Source organism: Cloeon dipterum, chromosome 2, assembly GCF_949628265.1.
Source record: "Cloeon dipterum chromosome 2, ieCloDipt1.1, whole genome shotgun sequence".
Taxonomy (NCBI): Eukaryota; Metazoa; Arthropoda; class Insecta; order Ephemeroptera; family Baetidae; genus Cloeon; species Cloeon dipterum.
The window spans coordinates 12,560,295-12,586,686 of NC_088787.1; the positions used below are offsets into that span (position 1 = coordinate 12,560,295).

The window sequence follows — 26,392 nt, forward strand, 5'->3', positions numbered from 1 at the left end:
CGCGCAGCAGAGGTCACTGTTGCGCAACGACACCGGCTACTACGCGAAACAAAATTTCACGAATTATTTTGTTTTCGATTTAACAGTCGCATCTGTTTGAATTGAAGTGATTAATATTGAGAAAACGGAGATTTTGGATTTTTCGGATGGATTTCGGCTGGTTTCTCGGCTATGATTTGAGGCCAGCTGCACGTGCAGTTGACTGACTTACCGCGTTCATCGCGTGATTTCCGCTTGGGGTCGCTGCTTTGGAAGCCGCCATTTCATCTCGTAGTCTGCAACGTGGGGTGTGATTTTGTTCAAATTTTCCGGCACAGACTCGAGTGCTTCAGCTTAAGGTGTCTCTTTCACAGATGAGGATGAAAGTGGAGCAAGATGGCGAAGAGAAAGGGTGAGTCGGCGGTGCGAGCGGCCGAGAAAAGGCGGCCATCGGCGTCGCTGCGTGCTTGCCGCCGTTTTCGCCCCCCATGCCTGACCACAACAAGCCCCCGCTGCCGTCCATCGGCCGCCTCCGCAGCCTCCCGGTGGCGTCGGGGGCCCGTCTCCCGCGGCCCCCGTCGCCGGCCGGGCCGCCGAGCGGTCGTTGGGGACGGCAGGCGGCCGCCGGGCCCCGTACGAGCGGCCACGCTGCCGTGGCCATGCTTAAGCGAGCGCGCAAGCGGCGGCGTGCTAGCGTGCGTGTGCCGCCTTTTCTCGCGGTTCGCCGACAGTCGGGGGGCCGGCCCCCCCGCCCCCCGGCCGTCGGCGGGGCTGCCGCGGCCCGGCACCCTGCGGCGGCCGCTTTGTTTGTATTTTGCGCTGAAAACACGAACGATACAAATGGAGCGTCCGTCCACGTGGTAGTCGGTGGACGGCGGTCGGTCTGCGGGGCCCCAAAGCCGCGGCCAAGAGAGTGCGAGCGCCCTTTTTGACTTTGCTTTTTGACTCTTTCTTGTATTTTTGTTTGTTTTCGATGCGCGCTCAGGCCAATTGGCAGCCTTGGTGGTGACAACTCACGGAGAAACAACCCCGCACTCAGTTTGCCTCACGAGTTAGTACAACCTGATCATGAATTTATTTTTTCTCTTCACAATCACTAATTATCTACTTTCGAAGATTAATCCTCAGTAAAATTCAGTGTCGGCATTGCCCGAGAACCTTTGTGCAGGGTTGAAATTAAAATTCGGCTCTTGTGCTGGAAGAAAAGAGTTGCATCATGCTCTTGATATCTATTAAAAAAGTGCAAGAAATAACAAGAAAAATTGGCTGTTTGGCTTTATATTTTGCTTTAGTTGTTTGCATGGTCGATGTATTGCCATCAACAAACGGGGCTAACATAATATATACATTACATGTTCTATGAAAACTAGGAAGTGGGATCAAACTTTGCCTATTAGTTAGCGTTTCTCTGTGTTTTGAGCTCCACTCACTACTCAAGGCAAAAATTAAAATATATCCTCGTCAATCTTCAAAATGGCAAAATAATATTTTGCAATGTCATCGGCAAGCATGCTTTTACCAAGCAACAAAGCGCTCCGTATTTCATGCTTTCCCGGTTTCTGTTGGCAGGAAGCTGTTTGTGGGCGGCCTCAGTTGGGAGACCACGCAAGGTAAATTTCCGACAAATTTTCCATAGAGTCGAAGCGTCATCAGGCAATGTTCCCTCTCTTTTTTTCCAGAATCTCTGCACCGGTATTTCAGCCGCTTTGGCGAGGTCGTCGACTGTGTTGTTATGAAAAACAGTGAATCTGGCCGCTCAAGAGGGTTTGGTTTCGTTACTTTCTCTGACCCAAACAACGTCGGACTCGTTTTGGACAACGGACCCCACATGCTGGACGGACGCACTGTAAGGAGTTAAATATAATCACCAGCCATCGAAAAAAATTAATTAGAGCTACTAGTTCTGGTCTCTAATATAATTCATTTGAACTGAATTTTTTTCAATGACAAATTAGCGTTATATTTTAGATCCATTTTAGAGCAGCTATCACGATTTTCTTTGATACAATTTTGACTTTGATAAACAAGAATTCAACTTTTTGTTTTTATTGTTTGGAAGATAACAGTTAAAAATATCAAATCTAGGATTGTTTCCAAGTTAATGACTGTACAAATTTGTGATATGAACCTTTAAATTAATTTAAAATTCTATTTTTGTTCAATCATGATGTATTTTGTATTTGATTTCCTTCGAAAGAGTCAAACCAATCAACGGGTCATTTCTATGCTTTCTGAAACACTTGAGAGAGAAATTTTTACCATTGTTGTAGTAATTTGAAAAAAGCTAGCTACTAATTATTTTAAGATTTTTAAGTTAACCATATTTATTTATTCATTTATTATATCAAAAATTTGTTACTATATAGAAATATAATATATTAGTAAAATATTAAAAAAATAAACAAATGATACTATTTTATTGAAATTTTAATATTGATGAGCTATTAGACGTAAAACTCCCATGCGCAAAATATCATAAAAATTAGGAATTTATTTTGAAGAATTAACTTTTCGTATTTAATTTTGTAATTCATTTTATATAAAGTAAAAAAATTCATCGTAACCTATGTTCTTATATTATATCATTTTTTCTAATGAAAAATGGTGCATAAATAAAAAGAAAACTAGCCCAAATATTTATTTATTATGAAACTATTGGCCATAAAAATGTTCCATGTGCGTTAAATTTCGTATAAGTTTGGTATGTAAAATTAAAAAAATTATACTATCATAAATTGCTAACATTTTTATTAAGAATTTCTCGTTAATCATTTTATTAAAATTAAATACAATATATTTACATCTAAACTTAATTTACAAGATTGACACTTGACCAATGTATTGCTAAATTAAAATAATTTTGAAAAAATACCCAATTTTTTGTATTTTTTTAATAATAGGAATTTGTTTATAATTATAGAAATCAAAATATTTTGGAACATATTTTTACGATCTTGAAACATTGCCGTAATACAACTTCTATTAAAAATACCTCTAGTATCTATTTTTCAATTTTATTTTTAAGAGCTAATAGCTATTCATTTGTCTCACGCGAACAAAATCGTATATATTGGGGAATATTTTAAAATAAAGAAAAACATGAATCCTTAGATGTATAATTTGAATTATTTCTGGCGTGTCTTCAGATTGACCCTAAGCCTTGCAACCCGAGAAGCATGCAAAAGCCAAAGAGGAATGTTAACTGGCCAAAGGTGTTCCTCGGCGGCTTGCCCTCGAACGTAACAGAGACAGACCTGCGGAACCACTTCACATCATTCGGCAAAGTGATGGAGGTGGTCATCATGTACGACCAGGAGAAAAAGAAGTCGAGAGGTACTTCGGCCTTGCCCCTGCTGCACCCTCCCCTCAATCTCGATCTATATATATTATTTTTACTGTGCATGTCACTTGCTGTTTCTTAGTGTTTAAAAAACATATTATATCTCACACGCAAGCAAAATGCCGAGATTGAGTTCGTGTCCGATGGCAATTCACGGAGTGGCGGCTCAACCTTTGGCTTTCTAATTTTAAGACTTCTCATTATTATTATTATCACTATATATATATTTATTATATTGACGTTTCCTAGAAGTTAAGTCTTAGAATTAAAGCATTCAAATGAAAGAATTTCAATACGGGGCAGCAGTGCCATGTTATGCAAAAATAAACACGTCTCCTCCCTCCAATTGCCCCTTCTCAAAACTGGAGACTAAAAGAACTATTTCTTCGCTGACCACTAGGATTTGGATTTTTGTCTTTTGAGACCGATGATGCAGTGGAACGTTGTGTGGCTGAACATTTCGTCAACCTAAATGGCAAACAGGTATAATTTTAAGAGCTGCCCTACCTTGACCACCACCCCTTCTCCACCCCACTTTGTAGCTTGGAGCAGACAGACAAAAACAGACCCCCGGGGCAAACAATAATATAATATCGGAGTCGTTTGACAATTGTGTCCAGATCATGGCTTTGACGTTGATCCTTGTGTTTGGTGTCCCAAGTGTTTGGCTGGCCAGGTATTATTGTGAGCCCACGTGCTGTGTCACTCGGGACGCTTCCAAACGCGCGGCTGATGTCGCAAAGCTCGCTTCTCGGACACAAGCGTCAAATGCGTTGCTATTTTAATTAAAATGCCTTACTCAAAAGTCCAAAGATGTAACTTTCTGTTATATATACATAAAAGTCTTTGTTGCCTGTATGTTGGTTGTTACTATCTCGTTTTCACATCCATCTTCATGTTTTATTAATTTTTCATTGTCTACCCCTTTTGACACACTCGACATTCTATATATTTTTCGATCAGTCTCTTGAACCCGGCGCATTTTGGTAGTTAAAAATTTTGCTGTTCGCTAGTCTGTAAGGCTAATCGTTAGAGTTAAGCCTATCGAATAAGATTTTATAAATTAATCAAAAGTAGCTGATAAGGTGCGCCCCCAATCTCCTCCAGCAGGCCGCACTACCAATGCGCTAACCGCCCTCACTGCTCCGCAGGTTGAAATAAAAAAAGCTGAGCCCAGAGATATGAAGATGGGCGACGGACCCCAGGGCCAGTGGGGACCACCGCAGGGCGGACCACCAATGAGTATGGGAGGCGTAAGTATCCCTCAAAAGGAAATTACTTGCTTCTGGATAAAGTGTAGTGCGTAATTATTAAATCCTTGCAGCCTTTCCTGATGCGAACCACGTACAGTGGTGGAAATTGTTAAATTTTTTGACGCATTATTACAGAAAATAACCAAATAAATGAAATCATTTCGCCATAACATAAATTTTAAAATTAAATCGATAGAATTTTCGAATAATATTTGTGAGAAGTTTCCAATGAAATTATAATTTAGTTAACCTATTCTATTTTGGCTTGCCTGGTAGATTTAATTTTATTTTTAAATAGTTCTGAGATTCCATAGGTGGGTCCAAATCAAATTAAATTTGCTTGCCTGCCCCTTTAAATGGCTGTTTGTATTTACTAAACACGCGTATTAGATGCTCATTGGAAAGAGTCAAAATTGTAGTGCCCTCAAGGCTAACTCACGGAAACTTTACTCGCTTAAATCAAAAGACTTTGTCAGTCGAAAAGTTGAAGTAAAGTTGTACGAAAATTTTTGGGAAAATCTTAATTTACCTTTATTTTGAAAAACTATTTAAAAATGAGGACAAAGATAAATATTTCCGAATTTCCCAGGTTGCCGATTTTTATTGTTAGCCTGTAAAGCTCTACTTTTTTCAAACAAATTGATTGCGCAAATGTTCACCATTTTTTTAATTAACACATTTGGTTGCTAAATGCCAGAATTTAAGGTTAAAGAAGAAACAAATAAACAGTGCAGTGTATTTAAAACTAGACATTTTAAAATCACAAATCAATATCACCAATATCCTTTCAAATTCACTACAGTTGAAAACCAATCCCCACTTATTTTGCCACGCATTTGGGGCCATTTCCAGGTCGACAAATGTGCCATTGATGGGGTACAGAAACGCTTTCGATAGGAAACCTTAGCTTCTTTGTGGAGCTTGGGTGCCCAAACGTTTGCTACACACGAAATGGAATTTAAATTAAGGCTTTAATTTTCAGATAAAATTAAAAAAAATTGCCATCAACAATTAATAATTATATGTTCCATTTTTAAACCAAATACTTTTTTGTAGCGTAGTCTCATATAGATAAGAAATATTTGCTATCCCTCTATTTTTAAATTGTTAAAGAAAACAAACGTTAATTTCTGTTCATCACAATATTGTTTCTAAAGCTGGCTTACAAAGCTGATATGAAAAAATATTATACGATACTCTCACAATTGTGTGGTTGATAGATAACTCAGCGCAAAATGATCTTATGAAATATCGATTTTGATTGGTTTTTAAATGTTCAAAATTTGAAGGCGATAAATATTCTATTTGCACTTCTTAAACGGTTAAAAAATAACCAAGGATATCGAATATGTTGCAATTTTTACATCAAAAAACACATCTACCAGATTTACTGTGAAAAGTGACTGCCAAAATACAAACACAATATAAGAGCTTCACCAATTTTAATCGAATCTACGTCTCTTTTTTCTCTAGATACATAAAAACTAAAGTGAAATTTTGGTGTGTTTCAGGGTATGGGACACATGGGCGCCCACAACGGCCAAATGACCGGTCCGATGGGTGGCCACATGGGTCACATGGGCCCGCACGGCAGCATGATGCAGAGCTACCAGGGCTGGGGCACGCCGCCGCAGCAGCAGAGCTACCCAGGTAGGAGATCGAGCACGCAATTTATTACTCTTTTCTGGGAAAAAAGTATTCTCTTAACAACCGACCCCCGTCCGATTCTTCAACTAAAAAAATCTCTTCTGTGCCAAAATTAAATTTGAGAGTGGCATGAGCTGACTTGTTATCTGTGAAAAAGAAAAGGCAGCTACCGAGAAGAGACTGGCATGTGACTCTTGTCTGGTGTGTGTTTCAGGCCATTGGGGGCCCCCTCCCTCGAGCCAGCCACCAGTCAATGGTAGGTTGACTTGGCCACACTCGCTTGCTTTCTCTTTACTCTCGTAGGCACCCTGCTCCCCTTAACCTTTGCTCATGCCCAAATTGTCTTTGCGAAGGTTACGGCAACCCCGCGCAGCCGGGCAGTTACCAGGGCTGGGGCGCGCCCGCCGCTCATCAGGGACAGCAGCTGCCACCGCAGTGGAGCGCAAACTTCGGTGGACCGCCCGCCCAGCAAGGATATGGAGGTTACGGTGAGATATTTTATTACGTTCGTTTAACATCCATTTTTGGAGGGAATGACGAAAAATATTGGGGTTATACAGGCCAGATTTGTCATTTCATGCAATTTTTCTTTTGGTATTTACTTCATATTGATTTTTTTATTTATTACTGTAGTCATAAATAACCAGGTTCTGCGAAAAATATTGGGGCACCTTTCCCAAAATCTGGAAAGATTTACCTGTCAGATTTGAAAAAAAAAATAGAACGACAAATGATGCGTAATTAGACGGCCAACAACTTAAATATTACAAATTCGGGTAATTATGTTGCCTTAAGCGTGTGGTTTTTTTAAATAGAGAAACCCGCAGCTTCCGAGAAATGCAGGCCAAAGATTTGAATATGGTTATTTGTAACCTCTGAACTGAATATACAAAATCTAAAAAAATTGCAGGCGCAGATCATTTCCTATCTCTCAAGGAAACCGTATTTTTAACTCCCGTATTTATGATTTTTCTACAACATTTTTCATTATTTTTTCCCTTTATATTTATCGAACAAAATCGTCTGTTCAATTGAAATTGTATTTTAAAAAAATAGCGTTCTAAATTCATTCTACTTGACGTTAAAAAAAATTTAAAAATTATTATTTATACTGACTGACCGAATTTTAAATACAATTACAATTTTTGAAGACAAAATGTTCTGTTATTTGAGTTACGGACATGCAAATCTGACTGTCTACAGCTGTTATATTCACTATAGGGAAGTTATTTTTTTTATTTTGTGTAATATAGATTTTCAGTCTTCCTGATCAGAATTTAAGTTAAGAATAAAAGTCGCCTAAAGCTGATGATTGTATTTGCAATTTTTACTTAAAAATAATGATTCGTGAAAGGGGGTGTTTGGTCGTCATTCCCAAAGAACTTAATTTAATCTCAAAAACAAGTAAAACGCATCGTTGACAAGTTCAAGGTCCTGAAAAGTAAAAACAATTTTTTGTGATTAGCTTATTGAATCGAAGAAAAAGTCGCCCATAGGAAAGATCTTGGCAATTTCGGATTTTTAAACGTATTTTGGAAAAAATCAATCGCTGATTTCCGGGGTTATCTGTTTTATAAATTGACTTGTATTTACCAGCAAATAATTTTGAAATTGCCCTAATAAAGCTTAATGCTGTGAAAACATATCCAAGAAAAAATAAAACTCTTCTACAAGCCTTATCCTTTGCCACGCGATTGTCTCGCTGAGCAGATTCCACAAAGGACAAGTCATTAATAATGAAGTGAAAACCAATCCCCACTTATTTCGCCACGCATTTGGGGCCATATCCAGGCCGACAAATGTGCCATTGATGGGGTACAGAAACGCTTTCAATAGGAAACCTTGGCTTCTTCGTGGAGCTTGGGTGCCCAAACGTTTGCTACACGCAGAAAAATTAAGAACTGATTTTTGCCAATTACCCTTAACACTCGAGCTAATTCCGATTTGCTATGTTGTTTCAGGTGAAATGTATCAGAGACAGTCGGGACCCGGCAACCCTAATGCTCAGCACGGCCAGGCTTCTGGAGGCAGCACATCTGGCCAGAAAGGAAGCAATGACTACAATTCCTACGCCAGCACGTACAACATGGGCAACTATGCCCAAGTGAGTCAAGTACGCTGACCATTTTCTAATCTCCAATTAAAAAAAACTGCTTGTGGCGCGTGGCTTGACGAGGAAGAGCGAAACTAATGTCTCGCAACTATGTGGTGTTGCAGGAAGCGTCAAATTACGGTCCTGCACGCAGTTACAGCCAAGACGCGGCAAGTCAGGGCGGCGGCGGCTACGGCCACCCCCCACCCCCAGGTGGGAATAGTTTCGAGTTTTCGGATTGGTCGTCGTGACAGGGGCGAGGCTCATGGGCGCGGGTCCAGCAGCAGCATAGCCCCTCGGCCCCCTCGTACTGGATGCAAAGTTTTTAGTGTATGACAGAATAAAAATAAGCAAAAAATGAAGAGTTCTACGGATGAAAGAAAGAAAGAAAGAATAATTCAACAAAAAGAGATCATGCTACTAAAACTAATAATTAAATTAAAATCTAACGATTACAAGTAATGAGAAATTATCATCGTAAGAAAAATGAAGGCCTGGCTTTTTGACTGATGTAAATAGATAAAATGGTCGTTTTATTAATTCAGTTACTCAGACTTGTCCCGTACATTAGGAGAGAAAGAAAAGAAGGAAAACAGTGAGCACCATTGAACCACCTGCGCGCTTTTTAATTAAGATTTCATTTGTCTGGTTTTTAATTTGTTTTTTTGTGTTTCGATCGAGATTCTGTTCCGCATTGTAAAATACTATCTTAAGTGTTAAGAGAAAAACTGACAGTCATTCATTATAAGGGGTGAGATGGCAATGCTAGACAACTCGTTGAAAATCGTTTGTTTATCACGTAGGAACAATCACACACCCACACGCCACGCCACACGCTAATGTGTTAAAATGGATCATCTCTTAAGGGTTAATTTCTCCGCTGTTATATTTTTGTGTAAATGCTTTGACAGCTTATTGTTTTTTCTTCTTTTTTACGATTATAATGTATATCATTCATTGTCTACATGAGTATGAATTTATAAAAATATTATACAAATTTCGAAATTGACACACGAGTGGACAACGCGATGATGATAATTTTTTGCTGTGTAGAAAGCTGGATTTTTCGTTGTTTGTTCGTCCCGAGGCTCGCTCGCATGGACTCTTTCTTTTGTTTCACGAATAAGTTGCTACGCAGTGAACATAAACATTACACACACACACAAACACACACTCACTCCTCGACTCAAGCAACTCTAGGCATAGGGAAACGTGAAATACTACTGAGAACCTTCTGAAGATAAGTAAATTAAAAATGAGAATACAATGGACCCACGCGCTATCAGCGTCGTACAGTTTTGATTAATGCTAGCTTCATTGCGCACATTGTTTTATGATTTCATTATTTGTATTGACCTCAGATTTTATTCTGTAGAAATGCGTAGTGAGTATTAAAAGATAAGAAGCTGAAATAAACAAACGTGCTTTTTTTCCATCTGCGTTGTCACCCTCACATCGGAGCTGCATGCATTCATTGTTCTCCTGGAGGGCAACACCACGCCAATTTTGGTACTGCTAGATATTTCCATCCGTACGACTTCAGTTTGTTTATGTGTAGATAATAGTCAAATTTGGTTTGTACTATAATTGGGCTGCTAAAAAAAAGTTATGATGAAGCTGAATATGTACATATTTAAAAGGAAGTAAATAATCATGTAAATGCTTGCCGGGCTGCGCGTTTAATTATTTTCGAAATTGTTCTCATTATTTGAGTATTATCTTGGCCCCAGGGTTTATTAAAACCCATTTTTTGCTGTTCTATTTCGGAGCTAGTATTTTTCCCAAAACATTTGCATAGAAGACCGACCATAGATAATAAATTTTTCGTACATTCATGTTATAACATGGTAACAAAATTTGACGTACTCTCGGTCTAAATACAAAAATATCAATTTCGGGAATTGCAGAGAAAGTTTCCTCTGGTTTTTTACGCAAATAAAATACGTGGTGCATTTTTGCGCAATTTCAACGTTGAGAAAAATTGTTATAATGGTTTTTACCACAGCAACAAAACTGGCTTTGGAAAGAAAAAGATAATTTTGATTTCTGGGCTGTAATTTTTCATTCAAAAGACAAATAATATTAGTTTAGACGAACACACTTGTTAACGTTCTAAAGTCATCAATTATTGATGTCTGCGATCTGACAAATAATCAAGTAGTGTTGCCGTCAGTTTCACGATTTTCCGTGTTCTAGCTAACAGTTCATTTTTTATGTTTTTGAGGATTCAGTAGAAATTCACAGTTGCATGGTAAGGTTAAGATTTGTTTTTTTAAAAAATGTTAAATTGTTTTGTTGGTCCGTCGTGTACTTCTGCAGCGCTTCAGACACTGCCCGAAAATTAGCAAATTTATTTTTATTCAAGTATAATCTAGAGGAAATTTTACTGAAATCATAATTAAGTTATGAAAGAAATCCTAGATTTAAAGGTGAACGCTAGACGGTACCGGGTCGTGAGGGTAATAAAAGAGTCATCTTGTGCCGGTGGCACAAAAAAGCAATGAAGGGCTTTCGGGTTTTATTAAACGCACGAAGAATCTGCATTGCATACGCTTTGCGTCGTGATTAATTCAGTTGTTGTTGTTCCTTTGCTCGGTTCATCTCTTTCGAGATGGGCGAAGAATTCGAGATTTGGTGCTCATCAAGCATTTTATTGCATCTGTCTCGATAAAAAAAACTTTGTGCACGCGAATCTCAGGTTGTGGTGGTCCTATTTACAAAAAAGGGTACCGTTTGACTCGCTTTAAAGTGAACTAAGTAACTGAATTGTTTTGAAGAAGACAATTATTACTCCGTCAACGTCGTGCTAAGGTGTTGAAACGGACGAAAAAAATGCTAAATTTCCCGTTATTGAGGGGGTTAAAAGGGGGTTGGTGGGTCTTATACCCCTTTAGTGCACTTAGGGACGTCGAGAGGAGTCTAACGGTATGCGGTTTTTGAAATTCGGATGACTAGAAGTCGAGATTGGGTCAATCATCGTTTTTTAAATTACCAACCTCAAAAAACAAGAGGGTTTTCAAAGTTTTCATTTTTTATTAAAAAAATGAGGCAAAACGCCATTCCAAATTTTAACGTTTTTAGCTTAATTTTTTGTGCTCTACAAAATGGCTATAAAAAAATAAAAAGTTCAATATATTCATTTTCAAATTTGGGTATTAAATAAAAAATTAATTTTATGACCTTTAACCTACCACTTTGAGATCAATGTAAAAGTTGTTTGCCTTGTTGAGACGAGTTTACGGGTTTTTAATTTTCGTTCTAGGACTATACCCTGAGCAAAGTTATGAAGTACTCAAAATTCCCAGATTTTGACATTTGAACGCCCGCAAAACCCGCAAAAATTGGTAAGGCCGAGTTTTCTCAACTGTTTTGTCGGTCAATTAGGGCAAAATTAAAATCCATCGACCCCTGGACAGAAATTTGTTGCTTTGACAGATTGTGGCTCAGTAAATGAATATTGGCAAATTAAACTGGAATTCATATATTACAAAATTTGTTATTATTTAATAGTGCATTATTGAATAAGTGAACTGAATGCTGGTACAAAGGAAACAAAATTATTTTTTTTTACACGTACACGTCTAAAAATGCGCTCCTGTTGCATTTTTTCATTTAATTTAACAGATTTAAAAACGAAAGTTTTTGGAAAAAAATTAACATTAAATCACCTCAGTTGCTCTAAACAAGACAAAGAGTATGAATGTTCTGTAATTTATTTATTCTCCATGCAAGACACTATATATTACATTTACAAGAAAGTCAATATTTTGTTATGTCGAGGCGTAAGAATAAATTTTTAATTTTTTTTCATTCATATTTTAGTCATTTAAAGCTGAAATATTTATTGTGATTTGCATTCTTTCATAAAAAAGCGCAAACGACATTTTTTAGATAGCTCAAACGTCTCTAGTGTTCACCTGAAATATAATTTAAAAATAAATGCGCAGCCCTACTCATGCTGTTATTTAGCTTCAATCTCTCCCCATCATGTGCTGTGATTTATTTGCTGCTGGTAGATAGTTGCGGTGTAGTCCATCATCAAGGCTGATTTGCATGCTAAGCAGGTGACAAGTTTCAGTAACTACATTTTATAAGAGTCATAGTGTAATTCAAAATTAAATCCAACAGTTGTTGTTGTTATGCTTCTTGAGTCAAACCTGGATAGTAGAGATTAGGGGGTAACAGAATTTTGGCCTATCGTCGGATTCTAGCCTTTTCAATCCTTAGTCAAACCTATCCTAAATTAAAGTGGATTGATACAGAGCGAGAAAATTTCTTTAATTGTTGGTTATTTCATTATAAGCAATTGTTAGTTATAATAATAATAATAATTGCTAATTGCTATATAGTTAAAATAAAAATTTGGTCGATAATCTCCCTTAGCCCGTATATTTTTCTCGGCAGATTAAATTTCGACTCCTTTCCTGTCGAGATCTGTCCAACGGCGTATATGAAACCTTTTAGGGAAACTCTTTGATGTGAAAAAAAATCAGATTTCAAGAAGCAGGGAGACTATAATCCTTCCCACTTTGAAAAGCATTCCAACTTTGCAGCCAATTTCCTAAAAAAAGGTTAATTTTAGCTTTAACTGAATCCTAAAGAGATACATCATCGGCAACTAGGATTTTCCGGGTTTTGCAGTATCAATCCTCTTTACAAGTTCTAATGTTACAAGAGTGTACACGCGCCATTTTTTGACAGTTTCTTAGGAAAGCTTGTGTGTTTGTCCGTTGGTATGCAGGGACGAGCAGCTCGGAGGATCAGTCTGCAATGAGGAATCTCGTGAGCCAAGGTCAATTCCATCCCTATCGCAGAAACTGAGTGAGCCATCAAGCACCACGTGTCCAAGAGTATGATTTTGGAATTATTTTGTAATTTTCTATGTGCACGTATATATATTTGATTTTGTTCTGTATTTTTGAAACTCGTCCAACTTGGTTGATATACCTCAATTTTTTATTTTTTTATACATATCTTCACATTAATAAAATCCAACCTCAACTGTGGCTTATATTTCATTGATTAACCTAATTAACGCTATATAATTAATGTTAGTGCATAAAATCGAATCTCGCCTTTTCAACGCAAAATATAATGTTTTGCAGCAGTTATATAGTTATCCTATTCTTAAAATTAAAATCACACTTTTTTGTTGCAAGTCCTCATTATAATTTTGATACTTTACGACCTTAACTTTATCCACTACGGAGAGAACATTTGCAAACTGCAGCTTCATCTTTTATCAACAGATATATATTTATATATCTAAACATTTCAATAGACAAGTAAGAACACTAACTATTAAAACCCCTCGGCCAGAGAGTAAGAGAGAAGGAAAATACAAGTTTGGTTCCCAGCAAGAAATTGGATATCCGGGATATCCGCCCTATGACATCGGGCTGTACAGATGTATATCCTCCGGATATCCATGGATATCCCGGATACCTTTTGGATATCCTTCGAATATCCATTTTTGCTGGGTTAGGTCAAATATTAGTTAAAGAATGAAAGATGAGGAGATGACAAAGATACAGGATTTCCAATAAACACAATATAGACGAGCTATGAGAGTCTCGGATGCAGCGCATCTACTCCAGTGTATACGAGTTTTTTTAAATGGATTATTTACCTGCCTGGTTCTCTCAGCGATTTGCCATTAATTGCCATCAATTTCCATCAATTGCCATCAATTTCCAATAATTTCCGTTAATTGATCATTTGTTCACTATGAGAGGTGAGACAGCGTCGCATTACTTAAGGACAGCGCGCCCGTCTCTCCAGCTAAAGTGGTTACAATTGAACTGTTGTAGGTTATTTTCTTCTTTTTTCACACTCCCACACACACACACACTTGTTTTCAAGGACAAATTAAAAATGCAATTTTTTAATGTGAGCAGCAGTGTAAAATTCAGAAAATCTGCCGCAAGCTGTCAAGGAGCTCGAAAAATATAGGAAAAATAGCGTCCATGTTGTGACGTCATCATTGTCATGGCCGCCGAAATTCAGTTGCCGATTTCGCTGTGTCAACGGCGATTTGCCACAATAAAACACATATTCGATCGTCTTCAATTCACCAATTGCGACGGCTCAGAAGTGTTTGAAGCCGGCAATAGATGTCACCAGCGAATCGATTTTAATAATGCACTATTTCCACTGCAATTGGACACTCAATCGCGATGCTGTGCATTCTGCTCTTAAATAAATTATTTCTTGGTGGGCTGAAAACAAAAATCAGTCCAGCCAATCGTGGGTAGACACAACGAAAGCGCCTTGAATTCGAAAGTATTCGGTGGTGCCACCCATGGTGATGACTACGAACATTAAATCGCATTTGGAGAATTCGACTTTTTGTCGAGAGTTATTGGCCATAATCGCCGCTAGCACAGTGATTATAATTGATTTAAAAAGCGAATCATTTTCCCTTAACAAATTGACGCACCCTGAGCAGTGATGACGTCGCAATATAACAATACTCGTTAGTTTGCTAAAGCGAGATGGTTGATTCCAAAAATTGAAACCCTACCCATGCTTTCTATAATTATTAGCTATAGCCATAAAAGATTATATATTTCTTCGACATATAATAAATATCTATCTATATAATGTAAGTTTCAGGGCTGATTGAGAATATATAGTACTATTAACTATTATGTTATATTTGATGTTAATATCCTTTGGTTGATGTTGTGTGCGGAGTAAAAAGGAACTTTTTCAACCCCGATAGTTTCCGTTATTCTCGTCTAGGTAAATTAGAGCCACCGTCCGTTAATTATCTACTTTTGTGAGCAAGTTTGGCGAATTACTTTAAACAATTATGACCACAACATTAAGGCACTGACGCCTTTTACACACGTACAGCTGAGAAATGATTAAATATAATGAATATATATAGAGCGGGCCCCTCAGTGCTTAATCCGCGGTCCGTTTCGTCTCTAATTGACGCCAAAGTTTCTAAAATTTTAAATATTTTCAAATGCCTAAATAGATTTGCCTGCTCTATCTCTGCTGTACGATAACTTTATAAATCTGGTGTCTGTTTTTGTTTCGCTCTGTTTTCCCCGTCAGTTACATTGAATTACATTTAACATTGGTCTACAGTTTTGCTTGCTTGCTTGCTTGCTTGCCGTTTAAACAGAGAATTAGACATCTTATGAAATCGTGCATGATTTGCACCTTTTCTTCTCTTCATTCGATTTTTTCTTCAATCGCTCGGCGTTATCCTCATCCACCTTTTTCCGCATCGCGTCTGAAAATTAAAAAAGTTATATTTTTTTAAGCTCGATCAAAAAAACATTTATAAAGATCCTGGTCAGTAGGGCTGTTATTTTTTTATTATTTTTTTGCAAAGCAGTCAGTTTCAGAAGTTTTTTATTAAGTGCGTCACATAATTAAAATTGGCTAGCGAGAAAAATTTTATAAACTGTCATTTAAGAAATGCTGTGAAAAATTCTCTTTGTGGATGTGTGGTGACTTAATCGTTTAGTAAAAACTATTATTGGAAAAAATATAGACATATTTACAGTAAAACTGAGTCTTTTTGTGTTAAAGACACGATTGAAGCATCGCGGCTGTCATTTAACCAGCTCAGAAAAATTGGTTTAATCACCGTCGAGATAAATTTGAAATTTAAAAAGGATCTGGCCTCAAATTGAAGAAAAATTAACGATTTTTTTCCGTCATTGAAGTGTCTACCATTTAAAATTCTTCTCGACCCAACAATAATTTACTTCCAAATTTCATTTTAGAGAATCTCTCGTGTTAAATCCCACAACAATTCTTTACTATCGTCAAATACTTCGCTAAACTAACAATGAAGGGTGCGAAAAAGTCAAAAGTTTTCTTTCAAGTTAATAAATTAATTGGAGTGTCAGTCGTTTTTAACATTTTTTTTTTGTAAAAAAATTGAAATTCACCTGCAACGTTCCTTTTATCGATGGCTACGAGTGCCTCGTACAGCTCCTTGAGCGGATTCGCCTCTGGGGCGAGTCCGTGAGCCCAGATGAGCATCATTCGGAACGCGTGTTCTTTGTGGCCGGCGGGGCCGGTACACTGGTGCTCAATTGCCGCGATCTGCTCATCCGTGAAGCTCCAGTGGTGCGCCAGTAGCTTCCACTCACCCGACTTCAAGTGCTTATAAGCTAACTGAAACACGCACGAGAAGCAAAAGAACTTAATTTTTGCGATGCTTGGAAGCACTCCAAATAACTTTATCAGCAGGAGCGATGGCGAAAACTGTTTCTCTTGGCCGCGATTTTTACAGGCAAATAAAAATAAATACATTTTATTAGAAATTTGATTTATGGTCAGTTGTAAAGATATAAAATACTTAAATGCAATGAAAAAATGTTCACAATTTTTGAGAATTGAAGTAGCCAGAGGTAGATATTCAAAGTTCAAATATATTACGTCGTGCTATAAGAATATTTTTTGTTTATTTTAATATTAAAAAAATATCAAAGCTGAAATTTAACCGATAGATCCTCTTCGTGAGTATTGGCTCCACGGTTTGTTTGCTTTTTAAAAGTGAAGCAAGCCTTATTTAGCGAAAATTAGTACATATTCCCCTCGCAAACTACACGCATCGTTGGGCAGTGGATCGTTACAGGGCAACAATAGAAAATTATTTTAATTTTTGGATGCAATAAGCAGTTGATCGATACACAATTTGTTCTCCAATTAGCAATAATAAAAAAGGAACCTTGCTACTGAAAAAATTCAAAATTTTCTCCAAAATTTCCAGCGCTGTGACCACGTTTTCTTGGCAGATTTCGATTTGTCTCGTCGAGATCTGTCCAACAGCGTATGAAACCTTTTAGGGAAACTCTTTGTTGTGAAATAAAATAACATTTCAAATAACGAGACAGTCGCCTAATAAGGAGACAGTCCTCATCATTTGTTAAGCATGTGAACTTTGCAGCCACTTTTTACAAAAATTTACAGCGCTACTTAGGTCAATTTTGGCCTGAATTGAATCCTAAGGGATGAGTTCATGCTTTGGCAACAAGCATTTTCCAGTATTAATTAATTTATAGTAATCGAAAAGAATGAAACTTTTCGTCCAACTGTTTAATTTATTTAGTATATTTCCAGAGGAAAAATAACATGTATTCTTATTTTTGTTAGCGAAACAAAAGATAAGTCGAGGGAATTAAATACAATATATGTATGTGAAAGATGCTCTCACCTTCCTGAGAAGTTGTCTCAGCTGTTCATTAGCACTGATCTTGCTGTCCTCCCTGCTCAGCCTCCACTTGCGTCTCGACGCCGTGTTGAACGAGTTGAGCTCGTTTTCGTCCACGTCGGGCTGCTGTTCGTCACGCTGTGAACAAGCGCCCGCACACATTGTACAATGCAACAAGTTGAGCATCCGTGTCGAACCGGTTGCATACTTCAACGCCTTTGCCTCTCTGTCAACAACTCTCACTATGTAAAGTCTGTGCGTGAATCAAAGAGGAAAATAACATGAAATTTAAGTTTTGATATCGTTTGCAATTTTGCAACTTTTTGTTCATCACCATTGTTATTTTATAGTGTGTTGTTAAGGTGCTATAAACGTATAAAGGTGCCGAAATAGCGAAGTGTATGTGTAACTGCACGCATAGAAATTTTCAGGACGGATGATTTTTTTAGATACAGAGGCTCAAAGGTTGAAAAACGGGCATTCTTTTAGTTCTAGTGAATGGTAAGTAAATAAAAATTGCTCGATTGATTTTTACGATTAGATCATGCTGCGGGCCACCCTTGATGTTAGATAAGACCATCAGAACAATTAAGAAATCGAAACCTGGCATCAGGGTAGCCCTCAAGCGATTGATACAGGGCTGGGTATCTCCTGGGCAGTTTCCCAAACTTGCAGTGCAGTGATTTTTGCGGTATTTACCAGATTCGTGCGGTTTTTGCAACTCATGGATATATAATGAACGAATGTCCTATATATGGAGAGGGAACGGGTTTTTGGTTTTTGTTGACTCGTGGGTTTTTGAGTTTTTAAACATTTGAAATGTTTTTTTTCATGAGCACCAAAAATGCGGGAGAAACTTGCTGCAAGAAAACGCAAAATAACCGCTTAATACCCATGCCCAGCCCTTGCATTGATATCAATAAAATCCCAATTTTAGAAATTTTATCGACGCCTGATGGGCCCAGCATTGGTTCAATACTCAAGATCAGCACACCGTTGGAACGGCCAAGTGGAGAGTTTTCAGAATATGTGCAATATGTGACCCTTTGGAAGCCTTCAGGGTGATCATGAAACACCCTGGTGAATTTTGCTGTACAAATACATTTTTACATTTTAGTCTTCATTAAATTGTTGGAGAGAATTAAAATGTATGAGTGTATGATGTTGTAAAAAATAAAATCTGTGCAAGTTAGTTTGCCCTGCCTGAGCGTGGGGGGAGAGAGAGAGAGAGCAGAAAAGTCGAAAGCGTGTGATACTGACATGAATGGCACAAGAAGTTGTGCTGGTGAGGAGGATTTGTGGTGCAGGTTGTGCTTTGGAGTGTGAGCACTTGTGCGTCAGCTGGCCAGCAGAAGAAGAAGTAGAAACAAGGTCAGGGCGAGATGTGGTACGTACGGTCGGGTAATCTAGCCTGGCAGTCTTGATGATCATGTCTACAATTGTTGTGAAACTACCCCGAGCTGCTATGTACAATGGAGTTCGCCCTCCCTGCGAAATCAAACACATGTTCATGTTTAGTTTCTCTATATGCGTGTATGTATATTTGTTAGTGTCATTTAACCAAGGCCCTCTCGGATTTAATGAAAACTGTGTCTTATTTGCTTGTCTTATCTATGGGGGTAGCTTCATGATCACTTTTGTTTATCTTTTGGCTGTTTACTTTAGTTGTATTATGTGAGTGCGGTGTGTTATTTGTAAGACAATTTGGTTTCATTCACCTCTTCCTTTTGTTCAATATTGGCTCCGCTGTTGAGCAGTTGCTTGCACAAATCTTGAAAGCCTTTTTCGGCTGCGATATGGATGGCAGACTGACGGACCTATTAACATATTCATCAAAATGAGTTGATGCAATTACTTTAAAAACTAGAAATAGCCAAAATCAAGCTAGATTTTATGAAAACTACTATTACAAAAAAATTAAAACGCTCTACTACAAAAGCTGTGTTACATTTCTGCTCACGATTTTCCTAGAACACTTTTTCATGAAATGTTTCTCAGTTTTCCCTGCTGTAAACTCAATGTCGCGTGTTTTTTTATTGTACGATCTGAATGGATTTCATTTTTTCCATAAAATAGGGCTGCAACTGGTATAAATAAAACAATGACTTTTTCAATCCTTGAATGCGACCTGCAATGGATTAATTCACCAGTGGGGTAAGCCCATGTGTTAGAAGCCGCCAACAGATGGCGCCACCATCTACTTAAACTATACTTTCGAAGGCACTTCCGCTATGATTTAAGACTCAATCTTGCTGCTTATTGAATTATTTCTTTTGACGTGCCTTAAACAAAAATCAGTCCAGCCATTCGCCGTAGAAACGTCGAAAAAGATTTTTATTCTAAATATAGTTTTTCACGATTGGCTTTGTTGATTTTGGTTTTCAGCACGTCAAAAGAAAACATCTTAAGTGAAGAATGCGCAGTGGCAGGGTTGAGTCTGTGCCTTAATAATCCAAAGTACACGGTGGTGCTATCGCTGTTGGCGGCTTCGAACACTAAGGGCTTACCCAACAGGTGAATTCAGTATATATTCTCATTTTGCGAATCCCGGTCGAGATGATTTGGTCAAAATTAATATTTTTTGCGCCTTTAAATAAATCAGTCGCACACCTCTGAAATTTCCAACCCTGGAGCTCCTAATTAAATTAGATAATTTTTTCAGTTTAGAACATATGAAATTATCTACTTTCTCTGCGGTGAAAACAAGAAAGTCTAATTCTCATAAAATTCCGCGGGAATGAGAAGAAAACAAGGATGCGGCCCATAAAAAACTTTGCCAGTTAAACTTTTACGTCGCGGGCCTTGGAAGTCGATGGCAGGCACTCAATTCATATCTCTCTCTCCGAAATTTATTCCGATAAAAAGTTTCAGAGATGAAATCCACCGCCTTTATCGGCTGTGTATACATTCTTTGCAGCGCGTGTCAAAAGAGCGATCCTGCGAACAACATCAATCATGCAGCAGCTTTAGCGAGACTCACGTCGTTGAGGGCGTTGACGTCGGCACCCTTGTTGATCAAAAGCTCCGTGGTCTCGATCTCATTGGCCAGGCAGGCGACATGCAGAGGCGAGTTGCCTTCCTGCCAAAAGCAAACACAAGAAGATACGGTGTCAGTTCAGTTCGGCTGTTCTGCGAAAGGGCACACAATCGCCTGTGCTGGGTATAGGCACACCCTCCAAAGTCCAATCCACCGAGGATTAAAAATTGAAATGAGTTTCATCAAACATTGATAGCAACTGCCAAATAATAAATAATAAAATTACATGAAAGAAAAAATCGGACAATTTTTGTTGAATGGTCGTCTTTATATGCCTACTGGTTTTTACCGTCAACTGCAGCCCGATTTCATGGAACTAGTTCCAACCGTAAAATTTACACAACTTGCACAATTGAATTTTTACATTGAATTCATTAATTTTCCTATTGTTGCAAATTGAGCAAATTTTACTGTGTGAACTAATTCCATTGAAAAGACGACGAAGGTCTCGATTTTCCTCTTTCAAGAATTAATCATTCAAAGATAAAAAAAACTTTTCAACGAATGATCGCACACGGTACAATTTCCCTTTGAAAATGATAGAAGCAGCAAATTCATTTAGTCCGACTCAACACACTCTGATCGGATTATTTCCGTCCATTACTGCACTCACCTTGCACCTGTGCTCGATGTTGGCTCCGTGTTGCAGCAGCGAGTCGATGATGCAACGGCAACCCTTGCTGCTGGCCAAGTGCAGCGCCGTGTAGCCTTTCTGCAAAACGCAGCGCACAAAGAAATGCTTTTAGTAACGAATCCCTCGTGGGAGGGGATTTTTTTCCTACCTTGTTTTCCTTGTCCGGAGGATATCCCACTTCCAAAAGGGCCTCGACGGCCAGTGTCTGCTGGTTCTCGGCGGCGACGTGAAGGGCCGTGTTTCCGTCCTCGTCTTGCACGTCGCGCTCCAGGTTCTCTTGCAAGAGCAACAGCTGCAACACCTCCACGTGCCCGTTCTCGCTCGCGGCATGCAGTGGTGTTCTTCCAGTCTGACATAAAATTAAAAAGACAAAATTAGAGAAATATACAGTTGACATTACATTGGAATATAGAAGGACTCCACATCCAATACAATTCTGTTTATTTCTCCATAACAGGTCAAAACATTTAAACATGATATCCAAAAAAAAATCACATTCATGGAGAAATTTAGGCATTTGTAGTATTAGCGAGTAACCCGCTGAAACTCGAGATCGAAATAATAGCAGTAGACACTACTACCCCAACCACTCGCCACACTACAGCCTATATGCTATAAACAACATTTAAACGGCTATATTGAAAATTTTCTAAAATTTGAATGTTTTTATACGAGACAATTTTGGAAAACTTTCAGAGAAATCCAAAGCAAACCTTATTTTGGAAATTGCACCACAAGGTGAAGAGATACCGAGGTGTTAAAGTTTTCGTAATCTGCAAAAATGAATATTTTTTAGAGGTCTCAGCCGCTAGATTTAAGGTGGCGCGGCTGGCGGGACCGACTTAGCCGAAATTTTTGCCCGGCGGCAGCGGCTGGCGCGGCTGACAATATTTTAATCGTGAAGTGCTTAACGGAAGATATTTTCTCCCCGCACTTTTTAATTTGTGACCCATTTTCACCGGCGGCTGGCGGCTGCCCACGTGACCCAAAATTTTCCATGGCGCGGCTGGCTGAGACCTCCAATATTATTTTATTTTTTATTATAAGTAGTTGCCTACCTTATTTCTTAGGTTGTATCTGGCACCAGCTTCTATGAGCCTCTTAACTACGTCATGGTGTCCGTTGTGAGCTGCGTGGAACAGGGCCGTCTGCCGCTCCATGTCCTCCACGTCTATTTCTATGTCCTCTACAGTCTCGAGTAAAAAATTCACTACGTCCAGGCGGTTATTGTGCACGGCGCACATCAACAGGGTGTACAGCTTCTGCAACACGCGCACAGACACATTTTTCGTTAGCACGTGCGCAAAATTGGGCCCGCATAACGGCATCATTTATCATTTGCGGAGTCGGGACACGGATGCCAACGACACACGAGAGCCTTTTTAGGGGACGTATTATACGGAAAAAAGATTCATTCACTGCTACTTTTGCATTTATTCCAGTCTCGAACAACCCCAAATCTTTAGTCTAGCTCAGGATATTTTAGACTTCATCTTGAGCAGTCATCTTTCTAGTCTAAAAAAGAAGATTTACCAGCAAAATGAAAAAGGTTTAAAATTAAATGGTGTTTAACTTTAAAAGATTTAAACAGGATTGATACAGGGTGAAAAGTAAAAATTGTTTTGAATAAGCACTAGTTGATTGATAAACAATTTGCTCTACAATTTGCAACAATCAAAATAGGACCTTGCTATAGTAAAAATTCAAATTTTTCAAATTTTCTCCAAAGTTTCCAGCACTTGAACACATTTTCTTCGCAGATTTCAATTCCCCTCGTCGAGATCTGTCCAACAGCGTTTTAGGATTTCAAGTAAGGAGACAGTGCTAACTTTGCAGCCAAAATTTACTCTGCTACTTGGGTTAATTTTGGCTTCACATGAATTCTAATGGATGAGTCCATGCATTTGGAACAAGCATTTTCCACGATTTAGCAGTATATTGTATGTGTTTATTACAAATGAATGTATTGTATTGAGTGAATATACTTAGTATTGGTCCTTGATGTAGTGCAGGTCATAAAGTAATAAAGATTAATAATAATAATAGTACTTTTAATTTTTACGTTTTCAACCAAAAACCTGATCAAACTATTTGTAGCGGTGAAGGAAGAATTTTAATGCAGTTGCAATCCAACTACATTTTTGTAGAAAAAATCTAAAATAAACCATTTTCAAAAATCATCTGAAGGATTCGTGCTCATTTGATGGTCCGAACATCAAAGGGGCCACAGAATTTCAAAAATAGTTGTAGTTGGATTGCAACTGCATTAAAATTTTAAACTAGGTCAAATAAGTTAAAGGACTTGGGGACAAGACAATTTGAAGTCTTTCATGAAGGAATTAAATGTAAAAGCGTCTTTGTGAATGCCGAGGAGCGACAAATGAATCTGATGGAGTTGGCATGGCGAAAGGGCGTCGCGCAAAGTTCTTTCATGCAGACCAGTTTGCTCGAATGAGAGGCCAGGCTCATTTGGAATTAATTCGGCCGCACTAGCTCCGCGGCGATCCTTTGAAAACTATTTCCTGCGCTATTTGTACTTCAAGGGGAATAATATTGTATGAGGACCCGGGGAAACGCTCAGTTGGTGACATCAACGGGCAAACTTTAATCTTGGAGATGGATATCTCGTTTTGGCTTTGTGCTGGTCGCCGTTTTTGTGCACGCACGAGGCACAAAGACGAAAGAAAGAAATCTTTTGTTTTTAAGCAACACGTGTTTTGTTCTGCTCGGCCTGAGGGCTCACCTTTTGAGAATGAGCAGGAAAAGCGATATATGACGAGAAAAACCATGTTTGTGAGGATTATGCAGTGAACGTCTTTGACGCTGACACCCGGTTGGGATTTTGGCACCAACTGTTCTTGTTAAGTAAGCTGCTTATTTCCTCCTTTTCTTTCCTACTTAATTCGAGTGTTGGCACAGCTCTGGCAATTAATCGGTCGACTTTGAGATACCGTAAAGATTGGAACAACTTATACCAGAAAGTAGGCATGTTTTGGCGGAATATTTTACAATAATCATGAACTCTGTGCAGATAAGCACGTATTAGCTAAAATTAACGGTAAAATTAATGGAGAAAATCCGCTGTTATATATAAATAAGATTTTAAAGTAATTTCAAAAGGCATGTATCCACTGCATGTAGAAATCTAGATTTATTTCGCGATCTCAATTACAAACTTTGAGCCGTGCAAACGTTCAAGAAAATTAACAATATTGCTGCTCTATTCTATGCTATCTCCGTTTTATTCCAATTACTGCTCACTGAAGAAATAAATCTATACATGATTTTAGATTTTAACATGCAACAAGTTTTTCAAAACTAAAAAACACTGCAGCGAAACATTCTAGTGCCAGAATTTCTGAAAGCAACAAAGTTCAAGTCTGTTGTTTGGAAATTATTTGTTTAGATGAAACTTGATCCTGTTTGACCGGCAATTTCGTTGAAATAACAAAAAAAACATTTTTTGCTGCTTTTACGGACGTCCAAATATAAAAAGTATGACGCAATTTTGTAAAAGTTGGTCGTTAAATATTTTTGCTTTTGGTTGTCAAAATAATGATCACACGCTCAAATCTCAGGGTGTAAAGGTTAAATTTTAAAAAACCGCACACTGCTAGATTAGTCTATAGGTCCCCTAAATAGCTCAAGGGTGCCAACCCTTTAACCCCCTTAAACCTACTACTTCGCACCTCTCACTGCGAAATTCAATTCAGTGCGTTTATCACCGTGAAAATACTTCGGTACATCATGGGACGTGAAGACGACTTGAACGTTATACAAATTTTGTAAATTCGACTCTTAGAACTCGAGATATATTTGAAAAACTATATTTGCTTATGGCTCCTCCGAAAAAAATATTACTTTTCATTCAATCTGGGCTTGTAAGCGTCAGATTTACAAAAACTGCACACCGTTCAACTCGTCATAACCTCCTCTAATATGCTAAAGCAGGCGGAGAGAAGAGACAGCCACTTCAACCCCTTTTCAACCCTATAAGTGGAAAAATGCTTGTTTCGCAGGTTGAAAGCGACTGCTGGGCGTATAAAAAATTAAAAATCGCCTGAATTTGTATGAATTCTAAAAATTGAAAAAAAAAATCAGAAAGTGTAATTGTGTGTATTTTCTTGTCTTATTTAAATTAGTCATATGAGGCCGGTATACAAAAAATAATAAATTAAATTGAATCTAAATCTTATGCCGAGGAAAATTTCAAGATTTCTTGGGAATTTTGTGCAATGAAGCTCTTCTTCTTTAGCAACAAAATCTGTTGCCTGAGGTAACACTTGTTGCCTACTTATTTTTCGCCTACTCAACGCAACAGGATAAAATGATCAGAATCTATATTTGGATCAGAAAAACTTGGCTTATTTAAATTTATGTAAGCTTCTAATCTATTTCATAACCTGAAAGCCAGGAATAAAAGTTTCTTTTTCCTCATTCGTCCGCGCGGCAAAGTCGTCTCGGCACAGAAGGGAGCACTCACACGGATCAAGTCGGTCTAGGTGACGAGTGACGGCTGAAAGCAGTCCTTTTTGCTTCTTTTTTTGCTCGGGACAGCTCCAACTTTGCGAACGACAAACGCGTTAAGTGCCTGCTGGTAGAGAGCACGTACGAATTATTCCGCGTTAGGCCGAGAGCAGGCGCGAGAGCACTTCAACTCGCCGATTATCTCCTTCCTTCATCTTTCCGCAGTTGTAAAGACAGATGTATGCCGAAAAATGTCTACCGGCTGCAAAAGCCGCAGTGCACCGGCTGCAAGAAATGCGCGTTTGAGAATCTGATGGCGCTCCGCCGCGTTTGCCGCAACCTCATTATGCCAGAGACAAAATAAATTTCTTCTATAAGAATGGCAGCTGCCCCTAAAAGGTGCAATAATTTTGTAACCAGAAAATTGCATTTTAGAAGAAAACACATTTAAAAAAAAAATCTTGGAACTTATCACTTCTCTGACACTTGTTTTCTATTATTACTGTTCTGTAGGACCATCAAAAAGTATTTTCAATATTTCACAAACAATAATTTTCTGAATGACAAATCAAAATAATTTCTAAATTGGCTCATTTTGAAATGAGAATTCAGGGCAGCTCTGTATAGCTCATCTCCATCAAAGAAATAAAGCCAAATTAAAGCAGCAATTTCTGAAATCAATCAACCCCCGGCCGCGAGATATTTAAAATTCAAATTCGCGGACAATATCGCATGGCGTTTGCGTATAGGATTACAATAAAT

General features: G+C 38.2%; 2 protein-coding genes across 10 annotated transcripts in view; one reads left to right on the forward strand and one right to left on the reverse strand.

Annotated features, from left to right (window-relative positions):
- The first annotated feature begins 210 nt into the window (after nucleotides 1–210).
- LOC135937769 (heterogeneous nuclear ribonucleoprotein 27C-like) lies at nucleotides 211–9,731 on the forward strand. 5 transcript variants are annotated; one of them, XM_065481000.1, is made up of 12 exons: nucleotides 211–391; nucleotides 965–1,030; nucleotides 1,549–1,589; nucleotides 1,659–1,825; nucleotides 3,126–3,312; nucleotides 3,720–3,802; nucleotides 4,471–4,572; nucleotides 6,084–6,222; nucleotides 6,434–6,475; nucleotides 6,573–6,707; nucleotides 8,181–8,323; nucleotides 8,437–9,731. In XM_065481000.1, exons 1-12 carry the CDS (start codon nucleotides 354–356, stop codon nucleotides 8,560–8,562), a joined length of 1,269 nt encoding a protein of 422 aa, XP_065337072.1. In that variant the 5' UTR covers nucleotides 211–353; the 3' UTR covers nucleotides 8,563–9,731. The 5 variants fall into 5 exon arrangements, with proteins under 5 accessions (XP_065337072.1, XP_065337071.1, XP_065337075.1 ...); XM_065480999.1 differs by having other exon boundaries at nucleotides 213–391; nucleotides 8,181–8,332; XM_065481003.1 differs by lacking the exon at nucleotides 965–1,030 and having other exon boundaries at nucleotides 214–391; nucleotides 8,181–8,332.
- A 3,514-nt stretch (nucleotides 9,732–13,245) lies between these two features.
- Nucleotides 13,246–26,392, reverse strand: part of LOC135937768 (ankyrin repeat and death domain-containing protein 1A-like) — a 64,178-nt gene continuing 51,031 nt past the window's right edge. For 2 of the 5 annotated variants that reach the window (XM_065480993.1, XM_065480994.1), the window contains exons 5-13: nucleotides 22,222–22,425; nucleotides 21,312–21,512; nucleotides 21,143–21,241; nucleotides 20,473–20,571; nucleotides 19,211–19,309; nucleotides 18,753–18,980; nucleotides 17,496–17,630; nucleotides 16,225–16,453; nucleotides 13,246–15,557 (exon numbers count right to left, since the gene is read on the reverse strand). In XM_065480993.1, coding sequence (XP_065337065.1) covers nucleotides 15,460–15,557; nucleotides 16,225–16,453; nucleotides 17,496–17,630; nucleotides 18,753–18,980; nucleotides 19,211–19,309; nucleotides 20,473–20,571; nucleotides 21,143–21,241; nucleotides 21,312–21,512; nucleotides 22,222–22,425 — 1,392 coding nt within the window. In that variant the 3' untranslated portion in view covers nucleotides 13,246–15,459. Of the gene's footprint in view, nucleotides 15,558–16,224; nucleotides 16,454–17,495; nucleotides 17,719–18,752; nucleotides 18,981–19,210; nucleotides 19,310–20,472; nucleotides 20,572–21,142; nucleotides 21,242–21,311; nucleotides 21,513–22,221; nucleotides 22,426–26,392 lie in introns of those variants that run through there. The other 3 variants (XM_065480996.1, XM_065480997.1, XM_065480998.1) reach the window with 3 other exon arrangements.